General features: G+C 46.3%; 1 protein-coding gene across 1 annotated transcript in view; it reads right to left on the bottom strand.

Moving 5' to 3' along the window:
• The window catches only part of LOC135815194 (DNA replication licensing factor mcm5-like), a 28770-nt gene that overhangs the window by 617 nt on the left and 2442 nt on the right, over nt 1-25711 (bottom strand). Inside the window, exons 6-18 of the mRNA XM_065328456.1 lie at nt 25235-25319; nt 24810-25017; nt 24408-24456; nt 23977-24088; nt 20163-20231; nt 19776-19850; nt 19459-19524; nt 19211-19303; nt 2624-2707; nt 2251-2369; nt 1548-1676; nt 590-821; nt 414-452 (exon numbers count right to left, since the gene is read on the bottom strand). Coding sequence (XP_065184528.1) covers nt 414-452; nt 590-821; nt 1548-1676; nt 2251-2369; nt 2624-2707; nt 19211-19303; nt 19459-19524; nt 19776-19850; nt 20163-20231; nt 23977-24088; nt 24408-24456; nt 24810-25017; nt 25235-25319 — 1360 coding nt within the window. The remainder of the gene's footprint in view (nt 1-413; nt 453-589; nt 822-1547; nt 1677-2250; nt 2370-2623; nt 2708-19210; nt 19304-19458; nt 19525-19775; nt 19851-20162; nt 20232-23976; nt 24089-24407; nt 24457-24809; nt 25018-25234; nt 25320-25711) is intronic.

Below are 25711 nucleotides of genomic sequence, written 5' to 3'. Positions count from 1 at the left end.
AGGCTCAGGCCTGCATCAATTTTTTTGCTCACAATGCCCCCCCCCCCCCCCCCACACACACACATCAAAGGCCATTGGAACCTGACTCCACTAGATGTCAGAGTACTCTGACTAAGCAAATCTGGGGAACAACGTTTTGCTACTTATGTGAGGGGAACCACATTAGAGTCTTCAGAAAAAAACTTCAAGAAGTGCAATCCTGGCTGGAGAAATCCGACCCAATGAACATAATAGCACCGGGGACTACGTGGTCCTAGCACCACACACACACACACACACACACCGCTCTGCTCACTTGCTGTGATGTGTTACTATACTCATGGCCAACAGTATCCCCATCTTGTCTGATGATCGCACTGAGCATGGACGTGTTGCAATTTGATTTCAGTGCATGATGCACACAGCAAACTCACCTTTGACATAAAATCTGAGACAATGCGCTGTTCCGACACCTGGTGGAAGCAAAACACGCCAGAACATACAAAACAATCATGCACCCTGGAAATGCAGGCACCTTGCAATGACCAAAGATCAAACCAATCTACTTCTGAACTGCTTCTAGCGAGACACCACCAAAGTCACTACTAACCTGGGAGCCAACAGGGAAACGGCTTTTCAGCTGCTGTTCGCATCGCTGCACTTCTTGCTGGTCTTCGACAGGAGTGAATCCTTCCACGCCGGTCAAGCTACCAGAAAGCGCAGCGTCAAGGGTAGAGACTTGGAAGAGACGCAGTGCTTCGTCGATGTGAACTTCCGTGGCAAACGGCTGCATGCCCATCTTTGCAATGGATTCTGCAATACGGACGACGGCCTCCAGTTGTCTAAACAGAACACAAACACACCACGTAACAGAAGCAAGCAGGCAAGTTAGCAACGCATGCCTATTGCAGTCGATGAGAGAGAGAGAGAGAAAGAGAGAGAGAGAGAGATAGATGTGCTGGTACTCATTACCTTGTGCAAACCTGTCTATGTTCTAGTCAGATATGGAAAGCAGCAAGCATCAACACAAAACGGTTAACTGTGTGTTGGGTTTGAACAAAAAAATCAAGACTCGATATTAGGGAGGTTTCGCTCTACGTAATTACGTATGAAAGTCTGTATGTCGTACACGCTGGGGAGCGAGGGCAACTTTCATACGTAAATCTCTCTACGGATTTCCGTAGGAAAGCTGTTTCCTACGTTGGCGCCTCCGTAGGACTTTTTGAAATATGTTTCGCATTTTCGGGATTTATCCATAGCAAAGTTCAAGCCGCGCGAAACACAAGGTACACACACCGTACATCAAGTGCAAAATATGATGGAAAACGCAGTTTCGGTTCGTGGTGCATGCAGCCAACGCGTCTCCAAAGCAACAAGGCATGTTTAGCAGCTGTGGAGAAATCACGTAGAGCGAAACCCAACAGCGCTGATCTTTACGTATGAAAATTCCGTGCAGCTCCCACGTTATTTTCATACGTAATTCCGTAGAGCGAAACCTCCCTATTAAGTTGAATATCGTATTCCGTACCCAGATGATAATCCAAAGAGCAACAACGAACACAGCTTACCGAACCGTAATGGGAATGCTCGACCTCTTGTCTGTTGCTAGTTCGTGCTCCCGTGACCCAGAGCGCATCAATACGTATTGGCTTTTGAGTTTTTCCGCAGCATCAGCGGACAGCCGTGGCGCACAAGTGCTGCAAATGATGCAATCACACAATACATGGGTGAGTTATGTGAAAATTAATATCAAAAAAGAAATTCAAGGCGAGAACGATTACAGATTTCGGCCATCGGCTAACCTATTGTTGTAAAGATTTCGGCCATCGGCTAACCTATTGTTGTAACGATTCGACTAACGATTATACTTTCGATTACCAATGTTGTTCTAAGTCTGTAAAACAAGCATTCTGGCTGCAAATATTTCACTCAGCTATCCTACACATCACTTTACAGTCATTTAAAGAACAATGCAGATGGAGAGTTCATCTGTTTGGTCAAAATTGCAAACCAAGGTGGTTGCTGCAGCTGTTCCAAGGGTTAGACGTGGCAAAAAGTTGAAACATATCTCTAGTAAAGGTCGATTTCCACCAACATACGGGCAGGCTGTGCAAATATCGATTATCAAATTCTACCGATTGTGTAATCGCTTCAGTTACTCGAACAACCGGTATAATCGTTTCAGGCGTAATAGATACACACAGTCACATCCACATTCAGATAGGATGTTCCATCAATAAGCCACGAGATGGACAGGCTCACTCTACTTACTTCCGGCAGAATTTGACAAACTTCTTTAACTCGCCAAGACTGAGCTCTCCCTCAGCTTCATCCGTACGCGTGCGAGCAGCAGCATTCAAATGCACGCGCATAACATGTCTGGCCAGAGTCTGGATAAGCCACAGACAAAGAATACACAGCGAAGATTACGCTCAGAAAACTCTCACCCCTTGGGCACAATCCAAATTGAAGAAATGCCATATCTCATTGACCACTCAGGCAAAACTAAGCGAGATGTGGAGGCGCTGAGGAGGACAACCTCACACGCCAGGAAGAGCCAAAGGCTGCACGTTAGAATTCAGCACCGGTCAAACAAGCTGGTCACGAACAACATAAGCCACAACCATGAACACCAAGAGCATACCTGATCCCTCTCCTCATTGTGTGTGTCTTTGATAATAAAGATCATATCGAACCGAGACAGAATGGTCGGCATGAAGTCGATGTTCTGAAAACAGAGGACAGCGACATCAACAACAGGGACAGACAATGCAGGAAAGTAAGAGACTGGATTATTCAGGATAACTAACAAGAGTAGGAATGTACGAGCGGGTTCTGGGCCAGGGGGCGCCCGGGTCCCAAAAAATGGGGTATTATTGAAAAATGGGGTACTAATAGTACCCCATTTTTGCGGTGAAAATTATTTTTGGCCCGGTTTTTTTGCGGATAAAAATATGTGCCAGGGGGTGCCCTGACCCCAAAAAATGGGGTATTATTGAAAATATGTGTTGTGCACATGTGGGTTTGAATCTCACTTTTTTGGGCCACCTTGCCCCGGATGGGAGTGGGTATAAAAAGTAGAATGTTGAATATGGTGTTTATCATGAAGTTTTTTCCGTGACCTACCCCACCTCCCCATGCAATTTTTCAAAAATGGTCCTGCTCGCACACACGTCAGAAAGGTCAGTTCTTGATAGATACGATACATGTCATTACAAAGAATAATGGAACGAACAGTGAATATCGCAATGGAGTGGAGGAGAAAGGTAGTACAATTCAGTTCTTGTTGTCCTGATTTCATCAAGCTGGTATTGGATGAGAGACCACAAAGTTTACTCTTCTAATACGTGTGAGGATGGATTCACCCATGATCTCTTCCGTGACACGCAGTACGAGATGGAGTTGTCGGACGCTCTGATGTGCACCAATGGTTCCACCCAGTCAGCAATGGAACTGTCAGTCGACGACCTCCTTTGCACCGCCATCGTGTCAACAGTCGACTCGGGTAATTTGGAGATAAATCCATCGTCGCCGATGTCGATCGTACCAACTCGCACACGAATCCGCGTTACTCTTGTTGCAACGGCACGGAGTTGAACGGCCTTGGTACTACGTCGTACACGCACACGATCAACTCGAGAGACTTCATTTTTCGTTCACCTCCTTGACAAGTTGCATTACGTCGCTGGAATCCAAATAGGTTGCATCAGCGAAGAGGTCGATGATGTGTTGAGAGCACGGTTCGTCACGCATGTCACTAAGCTTGTAGAATGAGTGTCTACCATCAGTCCACCTTCGCAGTATGACACCATCATCAGTCTCACTAATAGTTCCGTAGTCCTCCACACCACCGATGACGATTTTAGGAAGGTGCTGTTTCCTATTCTTCACATTCAAGATCAGGCTGGTGACCCTGCAGATAATATACTCAGCAGCAGTGAGTGGTGACATATCGAATCTTCTGGGATGTGCTATCATCGGGTCAAGATCCCTGGTTGTCTTGCTAGCACTGAGGCGACGGATTGAGAACTCTTCATTATCGCATGAAAATAAATACCATTTCTCTGCTCTGCACGTCTCAGAAAATGTCCACGCCATTTTAGCTTCTTCACACTGCAAGAAGGAGTCGATAATGAAACTGCAGGTTGAGACTACTTCACCTCGAGGTCAAAGTTCACGCCGCGATGACCTTTGTAAACAAGGCTACGTCTAGACGTCTCAAACAAGACCAAGGGGTCACGCCACGGGGAGGTGACGACCTTGGAGAACACGATGTGTTTCGAAAGCGGAAAGACGCCCCCGTCATGGTGAGTCTTTTTTGTTCGGGTTTGGAATCTTTCGACTATGATATCAGATTGAGATGTGAATGCCTTTCTTCTATTGAAAGGTCGATGAGACGGAGGATTTTTCTAGCTTTCTGCTCATATAATTCTTACTCTCATAGTACTTGATTTTCATATATTTTCAGGGGTGGAAATACGTAAGGCACACGGACCATGGATGCGCACATCATGGAGTGTGCATTGACGTCACAGTGGATTGTAGGATGCATCATGTACCACACAAACACACACACACACATGCACATAATATACATACACTGTGCAATGACATCACAGCGAACTGCACGATCGGTGGATGCTATACATATACGGAATTCCGTGGTCTCTTCTCATACAGAGATGGTAGAGAGGAATTCAAAAGGAATCTTGGAAAGAGGACTCAACTGTCAATAGAGCGATATTCCCCGCTCGGAGCACGAATATTCCCCGGGTCTTGCGACAGAGTAAATAAGGGAGATGTTAGTGCTGATCACGCTCTATTTGGGATAGTACATGGGATAAATGGATTATACCATTCGTACTCTGTGCATACCGTACCCATTATATTTTCAATCGTGCTGACGCACTCATGAAAATATCTAGCGGTGTATCCCTCGTACCAAGAGTACATGTACTCTTGCTCGTACTCGTGGGATAATCGATACATGTCTTAGTGCTGATCGCGCTCTATTTGGAATAGTACATGGGATAACTGGATTATACCATTCGTACTCTGTACATACCGTATCCCTTATATTTTTCGTCGTGCTAACGCACTCGTGAAAGTGTCCAGCAGTATACCCCTCATACTCATGCGATAATTCTCATGAACGCCATCAGCTTGTACATAGCACTCAATCATTTATTTTTTATTTTTCAATATGAATGACATTGTGAATCATGACCGAAGACTGTTCACATCCTTCTTTGTGAGCCAGGTATTGAATTTATTATCTGTGTAGCCTTTCCATTGCACAAGACGTTGATCCTTGTTGTATTTTAACACCTTGTCGAATCTCAAACCGGTCTCTCTGGCGTGTTGCAGTTCTGCTTCGTAAAACGATCCGATGATGTGTTCTCCCATCAGATCACGAATCCTGTAGGTGTGTGGTGATGTTGATAGGATTTCATCCACCTCGAATACTTCCTCCGTCCAGTTCGCAGTGTAGCCCTTCTCGAAATGACGCTTAGATACGGTTAGGCGCACCTCGTCACCCACTTTGAACTTGGGTTTTGACTGCAGGGGGTCTTGTTGATCTGCATCTTTTGGTATTCTATCGTTCGATGCTTCGTGAGGTGTCATCCCAATGCTTCTATGCTTTGACTGGTTGTAGCGGTCTAGTAGATGAGGTAGGACATTGAGGTACGTGTTCGTGGATTTCTCTGTAAAGTGACGCCACATTCTTGCCTTCAACGTTCTATTGAAGCGCTCGACCACCACCGCTTTACCCTCGTTATGGGTGCTGTACATGATGACGTTGTGTTGTGATAACCATCGTTTCATGGGGGCATTGTAGAATTCCTTGCCTTCGTCTACCCAGAGTTTTAGCGGTGTCCTTCCGGATGTACTGACAATCTTATCGAACGCATCTCTCACGGCGGTACCCGTCTTCGATTTCAAAGGCATTGCCCAGGCATAGCGGCTGTATAAGTCGATGACTGTTAGCAGGAATTTGATGTTCTTATTGCTTCGGGCAAACCGTTGCATATCCACGAGATCTGCACTCCATATATGGTCAATTGCTCTGCTCTTCACCTTGCGTCTTTTGAAATGCACTCGTCTGGGCTTGTGCAATTCGTTAGCCAGTTTCGTATGGAACTGTGCGGGTTCTGTCTTATTCTTCCGTCTTCCATCCTGAATTGCCTTTTGCACTTTGTTGTCCCAAAAGGCTCCAGCACCTTCCAGGGCACCTGAACTGAGAACCAGTTGATCGTTTTCCAGCTTTTCGTCATCATCAAAGACTCTTCGGAAAATTCGAAGTGCTTCATCCAGACCATATTTGGAAAATAGCTTTCCCATCAATATGGCATACCATCCACATACTGCTGTGCTTCTGTCTTGAACGGCTTGGGTGTTGGTGATGATCTTACAGTCTGCGTAGGCTTCTTTAAAGAAATCGCACAGTGCAGGTTCAGTGTAATCTTGCTCCATAGTGTATAGACTGCGTCCGAAACTGTCAAAAACCAGGATCACGTTTTGCTCGCGACACACGGTCAACCAATGATGTCCGCCTTCCGTTGCATCGTACACCGGTAGAACGTTGTCGGTGTTGACGATACAAAAGTCTCCATTGTTCAAGGGTGGCAAGAGGTCGTAACTCGTGCAGCCCACGAACCCTCCGACACCATTCAATCTTCCTTTGATATCGGCACTGCTGAGAGGATAGTCCATTCTTGATCATAGCCTGAAAATATTTGGCACGTGATCACATGGAGCGTCCGCTCAGGATATCCTTGATGATACGAGTGATCCTGCTTTTGTCCTTCAGCACCTGTTGAATGAATGATGCATCGTCCACCATCACCTTTTGTGCTCTGATCATGAAATGCTCGGGATGGATCAATTTTGCTTCTGTTGTTCTACCATAGGTGGAAGTCATATCGTTGAGATCTTGAAACTTGAGCTGTGATCCCGGTATAGCTATCACAAGGGTGGTTAGTTCCTGAATCTTTCGTTCTGATCGAAGGAACCCATCGACGTGTTTGTTGATTCCCATGGCACCTGCTATGGCTGCAAACGGGTACCTGGACATGTAGATGCGATTCGTCTCGTTGACCAGAGTAGTGTAGTCGTTCATCGTCTGCGTCTTCAGGGCATCCGCAGCCGCTTCCACCCGACTCCTGAACCTCAGTCGATCTTCATCGTAGAGTTGCAGCAGTTGTGATCGGCTTGTGAAATAGTTGCTCTTCAAAAAGGTTACCGGTATATTTGTATGCCGGAGGAAACTGTCCAGGATTTGCAGGATCCATCGGTCAAATTCATGATCTTGTAGTAGATTGAAAGGCACCGATGTTAAAGGTGCCTTTCTCTTCTTCCTGACATCTGAAACGGAATCGCGAACTTGATCGGTAGTGGAATCATAGTTGAGTATGTTGGATGCAATCACATTTCTCACAGACGGGTAACTGATGTGATCGGGATTGTTTTTGAAGTGGGTGTCATATAGACGCTTTACTCGCGGATCGGCTTGCAGTTCCAACAGGGTGGAGGTGCTCAAACTGTGATCTGGTACTTGGGAAAGAACTTTCTTAACGCTTTTCAAGTATGCATTGTAGTTATTACCTCCTTTTTGCCGCATGAGTGGTGGTATACCGAGAACTTCCCACGAATTTGCTCTCTTCTTAATGATGTGTTGAGGATGTTTCGTCATAAACTGCAAGGTTTGCAACCTTTTACGCTTGGGTATCGAGAAGGATCCCTTTCTGAGTCCCACTCTTTGTATACTACTCGGTAGCCCATTTGAGAATTTCACCGTAAGATGCTCCATTCTTATTCATGATTGGAATTTTTTTCAATGTTGCGGCTAACTTTTCGGCTAACTTTTCGGCTAACTTTTCGGCTAACTTTTCGGCTAACTTTTCGGCTAACTTTTCGGCTAACTTTTCGGCTAACTTTTCGGCTAACTTTTCGGTTAACTCTTCGACTAATATCGTACACACACACACACACACACACATCAACGAGGTTTTTATTCAAAAGTCACCTTTAATGCAGTGTCTTCGCAATACGTGTAGTACTGATTAGAAGAGCAATCAATGGTTAGGATAGGTCTGCGACACACCGCCAATAACTTCTCATACAATCTAAAGATAATGGATGACTTCGTGCACAGACCACCAAACAGAGTATTGAGATAACGCTTGATATTGCTTTTATCAGTGAAGCGAAATAGATACATAAAGTTTGCATTGATCTTCATGTCTTTAATGTTATCAAAGCTCTGAGAGAGAAAGAACACGTTCAACTTATGATGATGACTGTACATGGTGAAGAACTTGTAGAGACACTCTCTTTGACTGCCGTGCTTCAAACCCATCACTCTGATGTCATCAATGATCACATAGGTGTTAGGCTGGAGATCCATGTCTTCGATACACTCGGGCATGGTGCTGTAATGCTTGAAGGATTTGAGGCTTGGGAGACGATACTGATCGGCCGGCGTGTTGGAGATGACAACTATACGCTCAGGTTGCACACGTTTCAGGAGCTTGATGAGAAAGTAGGATTTACCCATGTTGCTCTGTCCCAGAAACAATACGTTTTGACCCCAGGATTTAAGAGCAGGAATGATTTCCGTGAACCAATCCTTAGACTCGAACTGAAGACCAGGAATGTGCAGCCCGTGTCGAGCAGTGGCCGTGGTCGGAACATCGTCGTTCCTTACGGGACTAGTCTTTTTCTTCCTCCCGATTTCCTGTCCAAGGAGCGAGATAAAGTCCATGATCAGATGTTGTAGGATGGACCGATGTGAGCGGAACTCATAGAAGACGGTCCTGCACTGTTAATGTTCTGTCGAATTTTTTGAGCAAATGGAGTTTCAGGACGGGTTAGGGATCTACGAGGTGCAGACAGGAACGATGAAGCTTCGTCGAGGGCACGATGTCCTAGTTTTTTGAACAAGGCCCTTCCTTGTTTCTTTATTCCTCGTGCCCTGCGGCCTTTGGAGCGAACTTGACGAGCTGGCTTCTTGGTTTTTCGAGATGCTCGTTGACGAATCTTCTTCGGTGCATGCCGACGACGACGACTTTTAGTGCGCTTCATGGCACCTGCTGAGCTTCCCTTCCTTACTCCTCTGCCGAATATTTTATCCATTACGTTGTCACCCAGTGATGCCATGGTACCCATGGCCAAGGGAGCAGCCAGATTCGTCAGGAGTGGTATGGCCTTGGCGGCTAATCCTGGTGGAATGGCTAGACCTCCTCGGTGCATGGCAGGGTTGTAAGCTGTTTTCATTTGCGCTTCCACAATGTCTCCGGACTCTCCTCTCCCCAAAAGCATGGGAAGAAGTGTCATTCCTGCCATGGCAGCCAGGGGTCCAAGTCCACCGCGTTGCATTGCATCTTGTTTTGTCGTGGGTTCCGCCATCTGCTTTTCCATCTCATTCGGTCCAGCACCGATTAGGTTTTTCCAGAAGCTCTTTTTCCAGAAGAATCCACCGTGTTGTCGACTCGATGTTTTCAAATCACCACCGTAGACACGATGTCTGGTCTCCAGGTCACCACCTTCCATGATGCCCTTTTACTACTAGGTCGGAATTAATTCATACAACTTCGGCTTTGATACCTTCATCTTTGCTCATGGTGTACAAGTACTTGTCCATGCAGAGAAGGTTGACTTTGATCGAGGCGCCATTTTCGCTAGGTCTCCTCACGGGGGCGTTTGTCACGTCGCTAAATTGATAGTCGATGGACAGATTTCCTCTCGATCTTGGATTGTCTGTGGTCCGATCCAGATTCAAGTTGATAGGCACCATAAAGTAGTGATTGCAGTAATCTGCAGCGGTGATGGGGATTTGCGTTCCATACGTCTTGCCGAAAAAGTCTTGAACCAGATTGTAGCCACGCAGGTAGGAGGATTTGTTGTAATCGTAGAAGTATTGCCCTTCAGTATTACGACTCACATCCCACTGGAACTTGAGCGGGTTGTCAAAGAGCGTCTGGTCGTTGACAGTGACACGAAGTTGACTGAGATTTGCATGAATCATGGCCAGTCTGTTCGAAGAATGCGATGCTTGACCTCCAGCCAATGCTGGCTGTGTACCATGAGTCAAATCTGTGAAGAACAGGATCATCCTGCGTGGAATGTCCGCATTGTGAAGCAGTTCCAGTGTACCAGCATCATCTGAAATGCTCTTTTGTATGAGACGAGGGCACCACGTGTGGAAATAGAGTTGTTTGGGAAGGCGTACACGATCGGTGAGATTGGGTTCCATGCGATAGGTAGTGTACACAAAGTCCAATTGGAGTAGATCGATCTCAATATCACCGACGCTCAGAGCACTGTTGGCACCACCGCCTTGATCGCTAAGCATGATGTATCTGGAAAGCTCGGATTGTGGCAGATCAAAGCGAAGCTTCACCTGTGTACCCGGGGGTAACCAAGCATCGTCCTGATTGAAAAACGGTAGGAAGGGTCTCAGCTTGTACTGAAACCGTCCAACAGCTGCACGAAGTGCATTTTCCTGAACCGTGTTGGAGAAGCCTTCGTTGGTGACAAGCTCGACGGTGGGTGCACGCCTGAGTGTGAAATCATCGACGAAATCCGGTGCTTGTGCTGCATTAGCGTTTGCAGCGTTTGTTTCGAAGGCATAGCCATGCTTACGCTTCACACCAAGTTGATAGGGCGTTAAATCCACACCTCTCAATGCTCTTTGCGGATCCAGTTTCTGTAGACCGTAGAGATCCGAGTCCACGTACTGAAGGCGTTCGCTGCTGCTTTCCATTAGACTGAGGATATGCTGAACCATTTGCATGTCGGCAACTTTACTCGATTGCGTGACCTCTGTTCCGTTGATCTCCACTCGAATGTTCTTGAACCACGAAAAGGCTGGTGACGTGGTGCACACCCATCGCGTGTAGTCTCCAGGCTGGTTATTGAGATTGTTTTTGACACTATAGCGCATTTTCACGATGAAATAGCTCTCCCCCAGAGCAATGAAATTCGGCGACGAGATGTCTAGTTCATTGTTCAGGGATGGTGGTGATCGATCTGCTGTGGAAAAGAGTCGTACTCCGCGTCTACCCTCAAGCAACGAAAGTTTCTTCTCCGTCCTGTCGAGGATGTTCTTCTGAACGATCTTCGTGTTGGTCAGGAGTCCCGTGAAGGACTCCGGAGCTTGTGGTGAGTATATCTCCTGTGCCATTCTTGCGAGTCACATTATAATAGGGGTGAATTTTTTTCAAAGATCCAATATCCAGTGTCTTGCGAAAGTCGTTCATCATCGATATCAATCGTTGATGCTCCTCGTTAGTGAGCTTCCCATCTTCAAGAGTAATGCCCAATTCCAACATGAACGAGTCTTCAGCTCTCTCCATCTGCTGCAGTTGTTCAATACACTTGACAAGCTGACGTTTGGTGTCGAGAACGTGTTTACCAATGCATGCCATGATCACACCGATGATCGTGCTACTGATGGCGATGATTCGAATGCGATGTTCTCCAGATACAACACCACTCCCTTGAAGGATATTGAGAATGGTTTGAATGAGTATGAGAAAGGACAAGATTGCAGTGTTGTAAATCACGTACTTCTCCCGGCAACGCACCTTTTCGCTCTCCAATTTCTTTCGTTTTGCTATATCCTCCACCATGTCACGCACGTGACGGACACGAACATCTGGAAGATCCATCTAAGTAGTCGTGTTGGTGATCCGAAGATCAAGGTAGACGGGATATCCGGAAGTAATGTGTTCACCGGTGTTGAATTTCAACCAGAACGAAATGCTAGTCACGTTTTCGTGTGGAAGCAGCAGTCGTTTGTCTTCTTTCCCGAACACGTAGTTATTCAAACCGTTGAGGGTTTGAATAAGAAAAGTTTTCAGCACCCTCGAATCAGTATTGTCTTCGTACTCCACAGCAGGTCCAATGAGGTCGGTGTAGAGCAGGACAAGTCTTCTGCCTTTTGTCAGATCCACAGCGAACGGGAACGTGTGAGATCCCTCGATCGTGTATGGCTTGAGAATAGTGCCCACACCCAGCACCAATGCGGGTGAGTCCTTCTTCAACAAGCACCGTTTATTCCTGGGTACCGAGACACTTATGCGGCTGGTGTGACGAGAGTAGGAAAACACAATGTCTCCGTGTCCTGCTCGTTTCAGAGTGGCATTGATAATAGACACCAAATCGTCTACATCGCTGTATGTTCCAGTCTTGATGGAAAGTCTATCCTCTTCTTCTTCTTCTTCTACACCATGTACCACATAGACTTTGTTCGTTGCCTCGTCTATGTTCTCAAAGTGTACTTCAAACTGAGCCGATTCAACATGCAGGACTTTATCACGCGTATCGAGCTCCTTCACATTTAGAGTAAAGTTCGGTTTGTGCAATCCCCTGCTCACGCCCGACGTGTTGTTCGCCACTGTCAATATCACAGACATTCTGGTGTTGTGATGACACTCACTATAGATAGGTTTTATTTTTCATTTTCATCTCAAGAATGTAGTGTAGCATGTGTGCTATATATTATGTACAATCAAAGTAGCACTTTCATATATCGTAGTGTGCCATGAGTTCTGTGTGGATACGCTGGATTGTATGAGAAGATAAACTCTCTGCAAAGTGCAAATGACAGAACAACTTTGATGAAGTGCCGTTGAAGAATTGAGTACCACCAATGCTATAATTGCAATCTTCGATTCCATTGGTCCTGGAAAATGGGACAGTGTCTAAGTTGGAATGTATCAAAATGGAGTTTACGTATAGAGTGAATAGGCCTTCTGAATTCCGAGCGTAACTTATGACACACTTTGTACCCAAGAGATCCGTCATCCTCGACACAGGTTTATCCAAAGCCGCCGATAATTGGCTGACTACAGACGAAACGGGTATGTTGAATGATGAATGGCCGGGACGCGTGAAGTAGTTGCCACTTATGTGGGTGGCAGTGAACAACACGTACAAACTATCCAAGCTGAAATTTCCGACAGTATCGATATCGAATGCCTTCAATGACATGTTTCTAGGGTCAGGTGCGTCCACTTGAATTACTTGGAACATTGCAAAAGACATGTTGTCGTGAAACAGATTGACGAATCGTTCTCTAATGGAAACTTGGCTGGGTTGTGTAATGTTGAGGTAGAAGTGATCGTCTCGGAACATGTCGATGCTGTTCACGTTGATTCTCTTGTCCTTCATGTCAACGATATTTCCCCCTCTGTATCTGTTTCTGCTCACCCTGGCGACGGATTCAAATCTGCTAGGATGAGAGTATATGTAGAGGTAGGCGTTTCTCCGAATGAGAGGTAGTAGATGAAACGGATCGGATAGGTTCTGATTTGATTGCGGACCCACGGGACCTCTGGCTCCTGGAGGACCTATGGGGCCGACGATTCCTTGGGGGCCCACGGGACCTCTGTTTCCTGGAGGACCGGTTGGACCGATGGTTCCTTGGGGACCGACGGGACCTGTGGTTCCTTGATCACCTTGAACACCACGTTCACCTTGTGAGCCGTCTTGTCCATCTTCTCCTCTAGGCCCAATCTCACCTTCAGGACCAACTAATCCACGTTCTCCACGTGGTCCAACTTTACCTCTGGGACCTTCTGGACCAGGTATTCCTTGATCACCTTTTTGACCGCGTTCACCACCTTGTCCATCGCCTCCTCTAGGTCCAGTCTCACCTTCAGGACCGATCAATCCACGTTCCCCACGTGGACCAGCTTCACCTCTTGGTCCACGAAGCCGACCGAAAGCCATCCATTTCGAGCTGAATTTCTTGTACACGATCAGCGTGGCTGCATCGAGGTAGAAGTCACCATTTCTCCCTACAGAGTTCAGCGGCATGCCACCTCCACTAAGCCATCCCAATCCCCGATCACCACGAGGACCTTTCATCTTGCGCACAGCGTCGATGTCGTGTTGCAATCTCGATGAGGATTGACGGATTTCATTCTTGACCCAACCGGCAGGGACAGCACATGTCAAAGAGCTATCTTCGTACGCCAAATTACAGATTGAATGTTCGTTCATGTCGAGGTTAGCATCCATGGACACGGATCCGTCTGTTCTAACGTGCAGCTCATCAGTTGCTATGGCTTGATCTGTGTAGCGCGTAGATCTGTTTTCCACATCTTCCACTTTGCTCTCATCGGCTTTCTCCTCTTTCAGTTTCTCCACATCATGAACCAAGGTGTTTTCGGTGTCTTCGTTCCCCACAACCGATTGCATCTCGATAATGTCATTCCGCATGCTTTGCATGTGTTTGAGGGAGGCCTCATCACCATCACTCCTATGGAAATGCGTAGCCCAGTACGCCATCTTCACACACACACACACACACACTGTACTAATTATGAAAGGAAATATTTTCTTTCTCAAATAAATCTTTATGATGCTCATAAGAACAGGTAAACAACAGGTAATGCACAACAAACAAGAGCCACAGTCATCGTGTTGATGAGTCGACCGTTCATCCTCCTCCTCGATTGTTCATGAATGTGTTTCATGAGGAAATCTCGTGCTAACAACACCTTCGCACGATCGCCTTTCCGTGCCAGCATGTCCAACAGAGTGACTGAATATGCCAAGGTCATCTCCAGGGCAACGACGTCGTTTGACGCATGACTCCATAAACCTTCCATGATGCCGCATATGCAACTTTCAAGTCGTTCAGCTTGTTCACGATCACCATCGCCAACAGTAAAGCTCGCAGCATACCTGAGAATGTCAGGTCTCTTCATAGCGACATGTTTAGCAGATGTCCACACGTGAAACAATGTCGAATCACGAACGAACAAATGGTCAATGGCAAAGGCATGACGAGTCTCCGAGCATTCACCTTCATCCTTTGCGTATGTTGCAAGAACATGGTCAGCAACTCGTACTAGCAGATGACACACCTGACATTCGTGAGTCTTGTGATCAGCCGATCCGTTAAGACTCTTTGCAACGTGAAACCATCTCTCGTAAAGGGAATTCATTTCCTAGAATGCGAAGACACGAGGCAACTGATCAATACTGTATCGGGTGAAGGAATGACTCGACTGCATGTCAAGCATGCATATTTATACAAGTCAGAATGGGGTGGGTTGAAAATGCAAAGTTGTCAACCAATCACCATCAAGCCCGCCAAAAACAGATGATGTAACCTTGACATGATTGATCTTGTCATGAATGACGCATTCATTGATGGTGTTCACATGAGATCACCCTGGTTCATCTTTCCCAATTCCATTCTTTTCACATCCTGCAACCCATTCTCCACTAGTAGTAGCAGTGGGGGTACTAGAGTCCGAAGAGGCAAGGCAGCACTCTTCCGTGGACGTACTACTCGACACAACACCACCCATACTTGTTCTTTAGAAGTTTTTTTTTTTTTTAATTTGTATCATGAGGTATTGACGTAGAAAGTAGTATAGGATAGTATAGGATAGAATAAGAATGAATGATCAGCTGTGTGATAAAGAAGGCAGTTCATTAAAGACTTCTTGGAAGGTCTCTACCAGCTGATCGTCTTGTTGGACGACGACACTGCATAATGATGTGAAGCTCTCAGTCAGCTGTTTCAGCTCCGTGATAGAAAGTGCCATGTGTGCGTCCAGAGCACGATGAAAACATCTGGGTTCCACGTTGATGCAGATGATTGGAGCAACAGCAAGACGTACCTTCATCACTTGCTCGTCAGTGTCGAGGGAGACTGCCCCGGGGTAGATGAATACATCTTGTTCCACATCCAGTTCAAACGAGCTGGTCGGGACTAGCTTGTTTTCACCGTTGATGTACACCCGACATTGACCGTCGGACGAACGTGATGTATAGAAGTTGGTTATGATCTTCTCCACACGTCCACTTCGGAGAGTGTCACGGAGCGATGGACAAGTCTTGATCAAGTTCGTAATGATGAACTCAGTGGACTCGTTCAGTTCGATGTAAACTTGTCCTTGAGCATCTTTGCGAGCTGTTGCCGTACTACCACAGGCTGGCAGAGCTCCCGAAGGGAAGTACATCTTATATCCAGGCTTGTAGAAGGATTTACCAGATAACTTGTAGGGCAGCTGCATGTCCTCCTGAAACCCATCCACCACAATCTCTTTGTGGAGCTTGGTAGGAGCAGGTGATGCATAGCGACGCTTAGCCGGTACTGGCTTCGAAGAGAGCACAACTCGAGGAGGGTCAGCAGAAAGAGCGGAATTCTTCTTCATCCTTCGCTCGTATAGGGAAGCCATCTTCTAGGAAGTGAAGTCAGGACAACTCGTCAGCACTGTATTCGATGAACGAATGACTCAACTGCAGACAATCATTCGTTTATACGAGCCAGAGAGGTATGTGGATTGAAATGATAAGATATGTGTCAACCAATCAAGCCCGCCAAAAACATTTCACCAATCAGCATCAAGCCCGCCAAAAACATTTGACCAATCAGCATCGTGCCCGCCAAAATCATATCTCATTATAAAGATTCCTTACATGATACCGCCACCTTGGTGAATTGATACAGTATGGAAAGAAGATCACAGTCAAACGTGTGCATGTTCTGGATCACGTGATCAAGTGAATAGATTTCCCAGCAATAAGCATCAATCAATGATGTCATAAGAGATATATCAGATTGAGATAAAAGCAGCAAATTCGAACGCAACATGGACAATTGCAATGAAGACACCATCCTAGTCGACTCCATGAGATGCAGTACGTATAGGAGTGGAAAATGCCGAGGAAGAGGTTTCATGATTCGACTGAACCTCAACCAGGCTACATTGCTATGAGGTAAGTAGGAATACAGTTTACGTAATGCATCCACATTCGTATCGTATACTATACAGGATAATGCTATAGCATAATTTATACTCTTGTACAAACAGGACTTCTTCATCGCACGTATCTGCTCTCGAAGAGGGTGTACACGAAGCTGATCGGATAAGAGTTCAGTTTTCGAAAGAAAATGCAAAAGATGACGATCCACACCACATAACCGCTCATGCGCAGCGTAAGGCTTCTTCATCAAACTACATCTCTGATGCACATCAACTTCAGGTAAGTAAACCACATCCATGACAAGTCCACAAGAAGAACATACGTATCTTCCTTCATGAACAACATGATCAAGATGATGACACTGCTTTTCCTTCCCTTCTTGCTCTTCTTCTTCTTCTCCTCCTTCTTGTTCTTCTTCTTCTTCTTGTTCTTCTTCTTCTTCACGAAGTCTCTTTTCACGTACATAGGCACGTAAGATCTCTAATTCAGAATCCATCTTCACCCCACACCATCATCTTCATAGTGAAACATTATCCATCAATATATCTACTTTTATACCCACTCCTATCCGGGGATAATAGCAAAATACTCCTGAAAAAATAAATAAAAAATGAACAGAATAAAGATTAACAATGACGATAAGTGTGCCTTATTCAACCCAAAGGTCAAAGGTCAAACCCTGGGGGAGTCCCGGGGTCAGACCAAGCACGACCGACACAGTGTGCCTTATTTGACCCAAAGGTCAAAGCAATAGAAGAAAGGTATTCACATCTCAATCTGATATCATAGTCGAAAGATTCCAAACCCGAACAAAAAAGACTCACCATGACGGGGGCGTCTTTCCGCTTTCGAAACACATCGTGTTCTCCAAGGTCGTCACCTCCCCGTGGCGTGACCCCTTGGTCTTGTTTGAGACGTCTAGACGTAGCCTTGTTTACAAAGGTCATCGCGGCGTGAACTTTGACCTCGAGGTGAAGTAGTCTCAACCTGCAGTTTCATTATCGACTCCTTCTTGCAGTGTGAAGAAGCTAAAATGGCGTGGACATTTTCTGAGACGTGCAGAGCAGAGAAATGGTATTTATTTTCATGCGATAATGAAGAGTTCTCAATCCGTCGCCTCAGTGCTAGCAAGACAACCAGGGATCTTGACCCGATGATAGCACATCCCAGAAGATTCGATATGTCACCACTCACTGCTGCTGAGTATATTATCTGCAGGGTCACCAGCCTGATCTTGAATGTGAAGAATAGGAAACAGCACCTTCCTAAAATCGTCATCGGTGGTGTGGAGGACTACGGAACTATTAGTGAGACTGATGATGGTGTCATACTGCGAAGGTGGACTGATGGTAGACACTCATTCTACAAGCTTAGTGACATGCGTGACGAACCGTGCTCTCAACACATCATCGACCTCTTCGCTGATGCAACCTATTTGGATTCCAGCGACGTAATGCAACTTGTCAAGGAGGTGAACGAAAAATGAAGTCTCTCGAGTTGATCGTGTGCGTGTACGACGTAGTACCAAGGCCGTTCAACTCCGTGCCGTTGCAACAAGAGTAACGCGGATTCGTGTGCGAGTTGGTACGATCGACATCGGCGACGATGGATTTATCTCCAAATTACCCGAGTCGACTGTTGACACGATGGCGGTGCAAAGGAGGTCGTCGACTGACAGTTCCATTGCTGACTGGGTGGAACCATTGGTGCACATCAGAGCGTCCGACAACTCCATCTCGTACTGCGTGTCACGGAAGAGATCATGGGTGAATCCATCCTCACACGTATTAGAAGAGTAAACTTTGTGGTCTCTCATCCAATACCAGCTTGATGAAATCAGGACAACAAGAACTGAATTGTACTACCTTTCTCCTCCACTCCATTGCGATATTCACTGTTCGTTCCATTATTCTTTGTAATGACATGTATCGTATCTATCAAGAACTGACCTTTCTGACGTGTGTGCGAGCAGGACCATTTTTGAAAAATTGCATGGGGAGGTGGGGTAGGTCACGGAAAAAACTTCATGATAAACACCATATTCAACATTCTACTTTTTATACCCACTCCCATCCGGGGCAAGGTGGCCCAAAAAAGTGAGATTCAAACCCACATGTGCACAACACATATTTTCAATAATACCCCATTTTTTGGGGTCAGGGCACCCCCTGGCACATATTTTTATCCGCAAAAAAACCGGGCCAAAAATAATTTTCACCGCAAAAATGGGGTACTATTAGTACCCCATTTTTCAATAATACCCCATTTTTTGGGACCCGGGCGCCCCCTGGCCCAGAACCCGCTCGTACATTCCTACTAACAAGCTATAACACAATCATGTACATGTACATGCATTCATTGCTAGAGCAGGAGACTTGTGCTTTACTTTCTGTACATTTGGTGAAGATCATGCCAGATCACATCCATAATGAGGTGCTCGCACCGTGATGGGCAGTGAGATGATCTCAGCCAATGCGACCATGCACTAAAAGCCTACCTCTTCTCCTTTGGTGTCGTCCCAGCGGCCAAACACAGAGTTGGCTGCCGCTAAGACTGAACAACGGCTGTTAAGCGTTGTAGTGATTCCAGCCTGCCAGAGAAGGGACGGGAACAAGCAGTAGCAAAAGAGCCAGTGTGAGATCTATCACAGGAGATCAGCTAATAAAAAGCAAGCGCAAGCTAGAAACCAACACAGACATCAAAACAGTACAAAGTGCAGTGGACCTCGACAACCAGCGAACATACCTTGGCCAGAGAAATGGTTTGCTGCTCCATAGCTTCGTGAATGGCCACACGGTCGTCTTGTCTCATCTGCAAGCAAGAAGACACACAGACACATTGCAACAATCACCATTAGGAAAAGAGCAGTTTTAGCACAAAACAGACTCCGTCAGGAGAGAAACAACAGCAATTGTTTGCAGAAACCCTACAAATATCCACTCGGCAACATGCACACAAGGAGAAAACACCAACCGCTGCTTGCAGTGTATAGATACAAGACGACGAGGGAAGTGCACCAAGACCAAGAGCAGTAGAAAGTGCAGTTGATAAAGAGATCCTACCTTGTCAAACTCATCAATACACACAACACCACCGTCGGCCAGTACCATGGCACCACCCTCCACAACAAAGTTGCGCTGCACAGAGCCAACAGTAACAGGCACACACACAGGTAGTAGTTAGTACAAGTAGACAAGCTGAACATAAAGGGGGCGAGAACCAAAAGCACACATTGCAGACTGCTGTAGGAACCAAGAAAAGTACCAATACATATGCCAGTGAAAGTGAGCTGACAAAGTATCTTTGGACAGCCAGGTTCGCATAACAGTAGATAACAATGTAGAACGAATCGACTAGGCGTTGGATTCACACCTGCAGTAGCCACAATCAGACATGCAGCGCAAATATTGACAAGAGCTTGCAAATATTGACAAGAGCTTGAGGCTTACAGTAGCTGGATCTCTCATGATGGATGCCGTCAGACCTGCTGCACTGCTTCCTTTGCCGGATGTGTAGACCTACACCAAAACAAAACACAGCAAGCAGAAAATATGCAAGGCAGTTCAAAGCCACAGGAAACTCTCAAACACTATAGTAGCATATCAGGACACGGAGACACATACGTCGTGACAGCACTATCGGCACTCTTCTTTCGTCGTAGCATAGATTACACTTTGAACCCTTTCGATCCATAAATGGCTGAAGGAGTACACTTTGATCTATACACGTCAGGAATTGATTTATCCGGGTTCGCATCGCAGTTTGCGAATCAAAATCGACCGGCTGCGATTCGCCTTTCGGTTTTTATCGCCCAAAACTGCGATGCACTTCTCGCAAATCGTCAACTGACTGTCGTAGATCTACACTGTACTGAGCGCCCCGGGCCGTGCATGCAACTGGCCAGTACAGGTACACACGCGCACTTCCAAGCAGGGAGTAGTAAAACATGTACTAGTAGTACTGGCACGATTCGTACTCCCTGCACCTGGCTGGGACCGTTTCGGCCGCGCGCGCGGCTCACGGATCGCTTGTTCGTGATTTTGGACACTGGAAAGTGACTGGGTAAGTACGAGTGTTGTCTTTTGAAGTTCCGGTAGGGGCTCTACTCGTGATCGTAGTCGTACATGTGCAATGTAGCGAAAATCTGGCGGTGTGCCACTCACAGTTACTAGTACGCGCCTTCCACTGGCTGAAGTTTTTTCTTCCTTCTTTCACTCTCTGTTCAGCTGTTTGTTTCTGTTTGACAAGTCAAGTAGATCGTTTTGTCAGCGTCTTGAATATCGAAAGCCGACATGTCAGTTAATCTGACTACTGTGCAGAAGTGGGTAAAGGAACTGGACTCGCTAGGAGAGTGGGTTCGTTTTGATGAGGAAAAAGGGAGAGTAACGCGAATATTCTGTGCGCTTTGTTCGAAGCATGAGAGCTATCCGCAACTTCAGTGTCTCCTTTGTTGACGGCATCAGAGGAACTGCCCTGAAGAAGGACAATGTTGTAAAGCACTCGCGTTCGGATATGCACTCCAAGGCGCTGAACATGGAGCGAGCCCCAACAAAAACCCTGACGCAGATTTTCAAGTCCACACCGCTTGGAAAAGCAATGGCAACTGCGTCTAGCGAGGAGCCGGTCAGGTTGGGCAAGCTGTTCGACGTTGCCTACATGATCGCTAAGGAGGAAATGCCATTCACAAAGTACCCTTGCATCGTGGAGCTTGAGAAACGCCACGGAGTATCGCTTGGTACTGCCTACAGCACAGACAGAAAGTGTAAAGAATGCACGTGCGTGATTGGCGATACGTTGAAGGACGATGTGGTTGCTGCAGTCCGGCGGTCGCGGTATTTGGGAGTGCTGATGGATGGCTACACGGATTCAAGCGTGGTGGAAAACGAGCTTATCTACGTCTTGATGGTGGATAGCAATGGCAAGCTGATCCGGAGCACCGTGTGTTCAGAGGCGTGAAGCTGAATCACTCAACAGATGCCGTGCTTCACGCATTCAATTATGGGTGTTCAAGGTATATTGACAGGCTTGACAACTGTGTGGCTAACCGGTTTGATGATATGGAGAAGGAAGATACCATGAAGCGCACCTCTCTTGGATAGCTGCTCCTGGCCTGCGGATAGCGCTGACCTTGAAGAGTTTGGTGCTGCTGACCTCACGGCAGTGGTTGAAAAGTTCAAGCCGTTGCTGGAAAAGAACAAAGTGTCGATCAGTTCCATCAGCAGCGAGTGGGTAGCTTTCAAGGCCTACTCCAAAGAGTCTCTTCGGCACTTGGATAACATATGGCAGCTTCTCCTCACATACTACCGGGAGACATTTCCAAACCTCTGCCATGTGATTGAGCTGCTGCTGGCGTTTCCAGTCAGCAATGCAAAAGTGGAGCGTGGATTCAGCACCATGCGGAGGATCAAGACTGATTGGCGGTCTCGGCTTTCAGAGCGACCAGATGCAATGCCGTATGGACCCCGTAAGAGAAAGCATGGTGAGGTGGAGCAACTGGATGTCTTCGACAGTGAGTAAACCCAGCAAACTTACCTTTGCCCATCACCCCTCACTGCTGAAACATCAGTTTTTTTGTACTTCCTCCGTATACAAAAACTTCGTGACTTTTTTTTGAAGGCTGCGCATAGCTCTGGAATTGTTCCGTTTGACTTGGAATAACACTCGTGGCATTGTCTAACCTGTTTACAAGCTATATACAAAGAAAAAAACAGCTCAGACGAATGAGAATGAGTTTATTCAGAGTCTTCGTCGCTCCTGTCATTGTCACCTGACGACGCTGACTCCGCATCGCCAAAAGTCGCTGCTTCGCTCGCATTTCATTCAGATTCTTTTCAGCTGCAATGATGATCCGACGCGGGACTTTGGCTAGCATACTCTTCATTTCCAGAGCTGTGTACGAATCGGTGTCGACTATATTCAGTCGTTCCAACCCGCGACCTCCATTATGCCGTGAAACGAGTCGCCCAAGCACATCCACACGCTTCGCATTTTCTCGGCAGGAGAATCCTCCCAGCATTCTACAACGGCTTCGACGAGGTCCCTGCGATTCCCCTCCTAGGCCAGAACGGAGACGTCTGACTGGAGTGGAGAGAGGAGAAGAAAGCCAGGTCGTCGACCTTCCGATCCGGAGTCTGCGCTGGTTGCACGACGACTGAAATGTTTCATCTTTCCGTGCGAGCGGAACCGATTTTATGTTCTCACGCTGCGTATGGGGCCGCGCACCGCAAGTACGAGCCTGGCCTGTTTCAAGGCAGCGAAAGCCGCGTGAGTCGTGACTCCGTGCTCCAGCAGGCGCGAGCTCCACTTCGTCACGGTGTCAGTTTCGAGCAAGTAAGTGTTAGTTTTTCTGTTATTTGACTCGTGAGTTCCTGTCGGCAACGTCCTCACACGCATGGCTTCCGTGGAGAATCTGTTCGAGATCAACCAAACCTACCTCAACATGAATGTGCGTTGTCGATGAGAGCCGTTGGCGCGGTTCGTTGAGCAGATTCTTGCTAAAAAACACCATTGAAAAAAAGTCACGAAGTTTTTGTATACGGAGGAAGTATAGTGTTTTGAATTGGGTTTCTTGGTTCTGGGGTTTTTCTCTTCTTTTCATTTTATTTCCGCCTTTGTTTCTTGCTTCTTCTTTCAGATGATCGGATCCCAGTGTTTTTCTTAACGCATGCATGTTTTGAGACTTAAAACATAAAACATGTATGCGAAAATAGAGACAACAAATTATGAAATCTCTTGATTGGCACGGCAATTTTAAATATCTAAAGTTACCCTCAGCAGCTGCACATCATTGGACAATTGTTATACATCTATTCTGTCACATCACGTGCCTACCAGCCTGTGATTACGCCTAGTAGACATTGCTGCTCTTTTCTGTACAAATTCTGAAATAAACATTGTAAATACTTGTGATATGGCTGGGAAATGGATGAAAAAAACTGCTAATCAATACTGGAAGTCGCTAACCAACTCTTAATTTGTGTAGCAGTGACTGCTACGCAAAAAAAAGGAAATCGATCCCTGCACGTTATTTCATCTTTGAATTAATTGAACAGGAGTTGGTACTAATGGACTGCTCATTAGCTTAGACGCACTCTTGCCCTTGGATTGCACCGTGGATAGTAAGTAACTCACTATGTTTGTACTTCGAAGTACTGTAGTTCAATATGCATTCTTTGACCTTCGATGGACTTGCATACCTCAGGCATGCGGGATTGCCCAATATTATGGTTAGCAGCTCAAAGCAACACATGTCAAGGCACTCACACCAACAGGAGCAACTTTTTCGACAAACTTCAACAGCTGACTCTTAGCAGTACCAGGATCACCGAGTAGCAGAAGGTTGATGTCCCCACGGCGAGTCAATCCATCAGGCAAACTAAACGCAACACATGCGAAAATTGATAATAAGCACACAAAGGACCAGTATAGTAGATGAGGGCTAACGTCTATTTTAAAAAAAGCCACAGATTGTCGGGGCGTCATAGAGCAAGAAAACACAATGGAGGGCCAGTGAATTCTATCCTGCTCAGCTGCTGGCAACGAGTACATATCCATGCCGGTCCAAGACAGCGCAAACATTTCCCTGCGGTACATCAGTCTGCAGCACTTGGCCACGACTCGTCAAAATAATCAAACTCGATCAGATCTACTCTCAACAGCGTACGTGTGAGAACAAGAAGAGGGGCCATACTCACCGTTTTCGAGAGCCGCCGAAGAGGAGAGCTGCAATGGCCTTCTTAATGTCTAAAAACAAAAACAAAACAGGATCATAGCACAGGACCACCGTATTTTCCGGGTGTGCGCTCTGTCACCTCAAGTGCTAAGTGAAATGAAAACTAACGTAAACTAGTATATGAAAAACGAACAAAGGACATCAAAGAGCATTCTACCAGATAAAATTAAGTCTATTGTAGGAAGTACGGTGGCACATGCTTTAGGAATACTCTGGTGAAACACGACCCTTGTGCTAACTGCTCACCCATGATGCCATTGGCTAAATAAGCATTCATGCATTGATAGTGACATGGATGAAATTATCCAGCGTAAACGGAACCAAACCTATGAAGGCGAAGGCAACAGAAACACACAAGACTTACCGTCACTGCCATAGATTGACGGGGCGATGCTGCTGGCGATTTTCTGATAGATGTCCGGTTGCGCTGACAACGTGCGGAAGCGATGCTCTTCTTCAGGAGTGAATGGCACTGCGGAGCTTCGGCCGGGACCTTCCGTTTCCACGGCGAAGCCAAGGGCACGGACATACGGACGGCGAATACCTACATTGATCTTCTCTGCCTCGCCACGCTACATGGACACAAAGAACACGAACAGCACCATCTGGCTAAAGCACATAGTAGAAATTTGTTGCGAATGCACCACATACATTCGGATAGCAGTCGCAGTCCAGTGCCACAGACAAACAGAACAGTATACTCACACGTGTGATACACCATACATCATTTCTTCCAGAAGTCAAAGCAAGAAAGGATTTAGACGCCCAAGGACCCCCATCATAACATACCTTGGGCTTTCCACCTCCTTTTCGAATCGAGTAGATTCCTACAACGGTAACGCGGTTGCCAGGAACGACTTTCTCCACAAGATAGCTAAAGAAAAACCACAAAAAATGAAACCGTAGAATGAGCCAGAACACAGTAGTAGAAAACGTTACAAGGACCTACAGTCCATTCACAAAAAGATGGGCCCTGGCGAGCTCCCGTATTAATTAAGAGATTTTTCAAGATTTTATCGTACAAAGTGCAGTGCTGCGAAATTTGATATTTGAAAAAGGGTCCAAAAAGGGTACCTGAACTGGGGTTCGAACCGTACAATGCACTGTTGCAGGCAGGGTCAAACGACCTGGATTTTGATGGGTTTTCCGAATTCAGTGCTCTTGGGGCAAAACCTGGCCGAAATCCTATTCTTGCCATGGCTTGCTTTTTTGAGAAATAGACTTCAAAAACATAATTGGAAAAGGATTCCATAGGGGATTACAGAA

This window comes from Sycon ciliatum, chromosome 4, assembly GCF_964019385.1.
Source record: "Sycon ciliatum chromosome 4, ocSycCili1.1, whole genome shotgun sequence".
Taxonomy (NCBI): Eukaryota; Metazoa; Porifera; class Calcarea; order Leucosolenida; family Sycettidae; genus Sycon; species Sycon ciliatum.
Note: the sequence above shows the minus strand (reverse complement) of the source record. Positions and strands in the feature narration are given on the sequence as shown.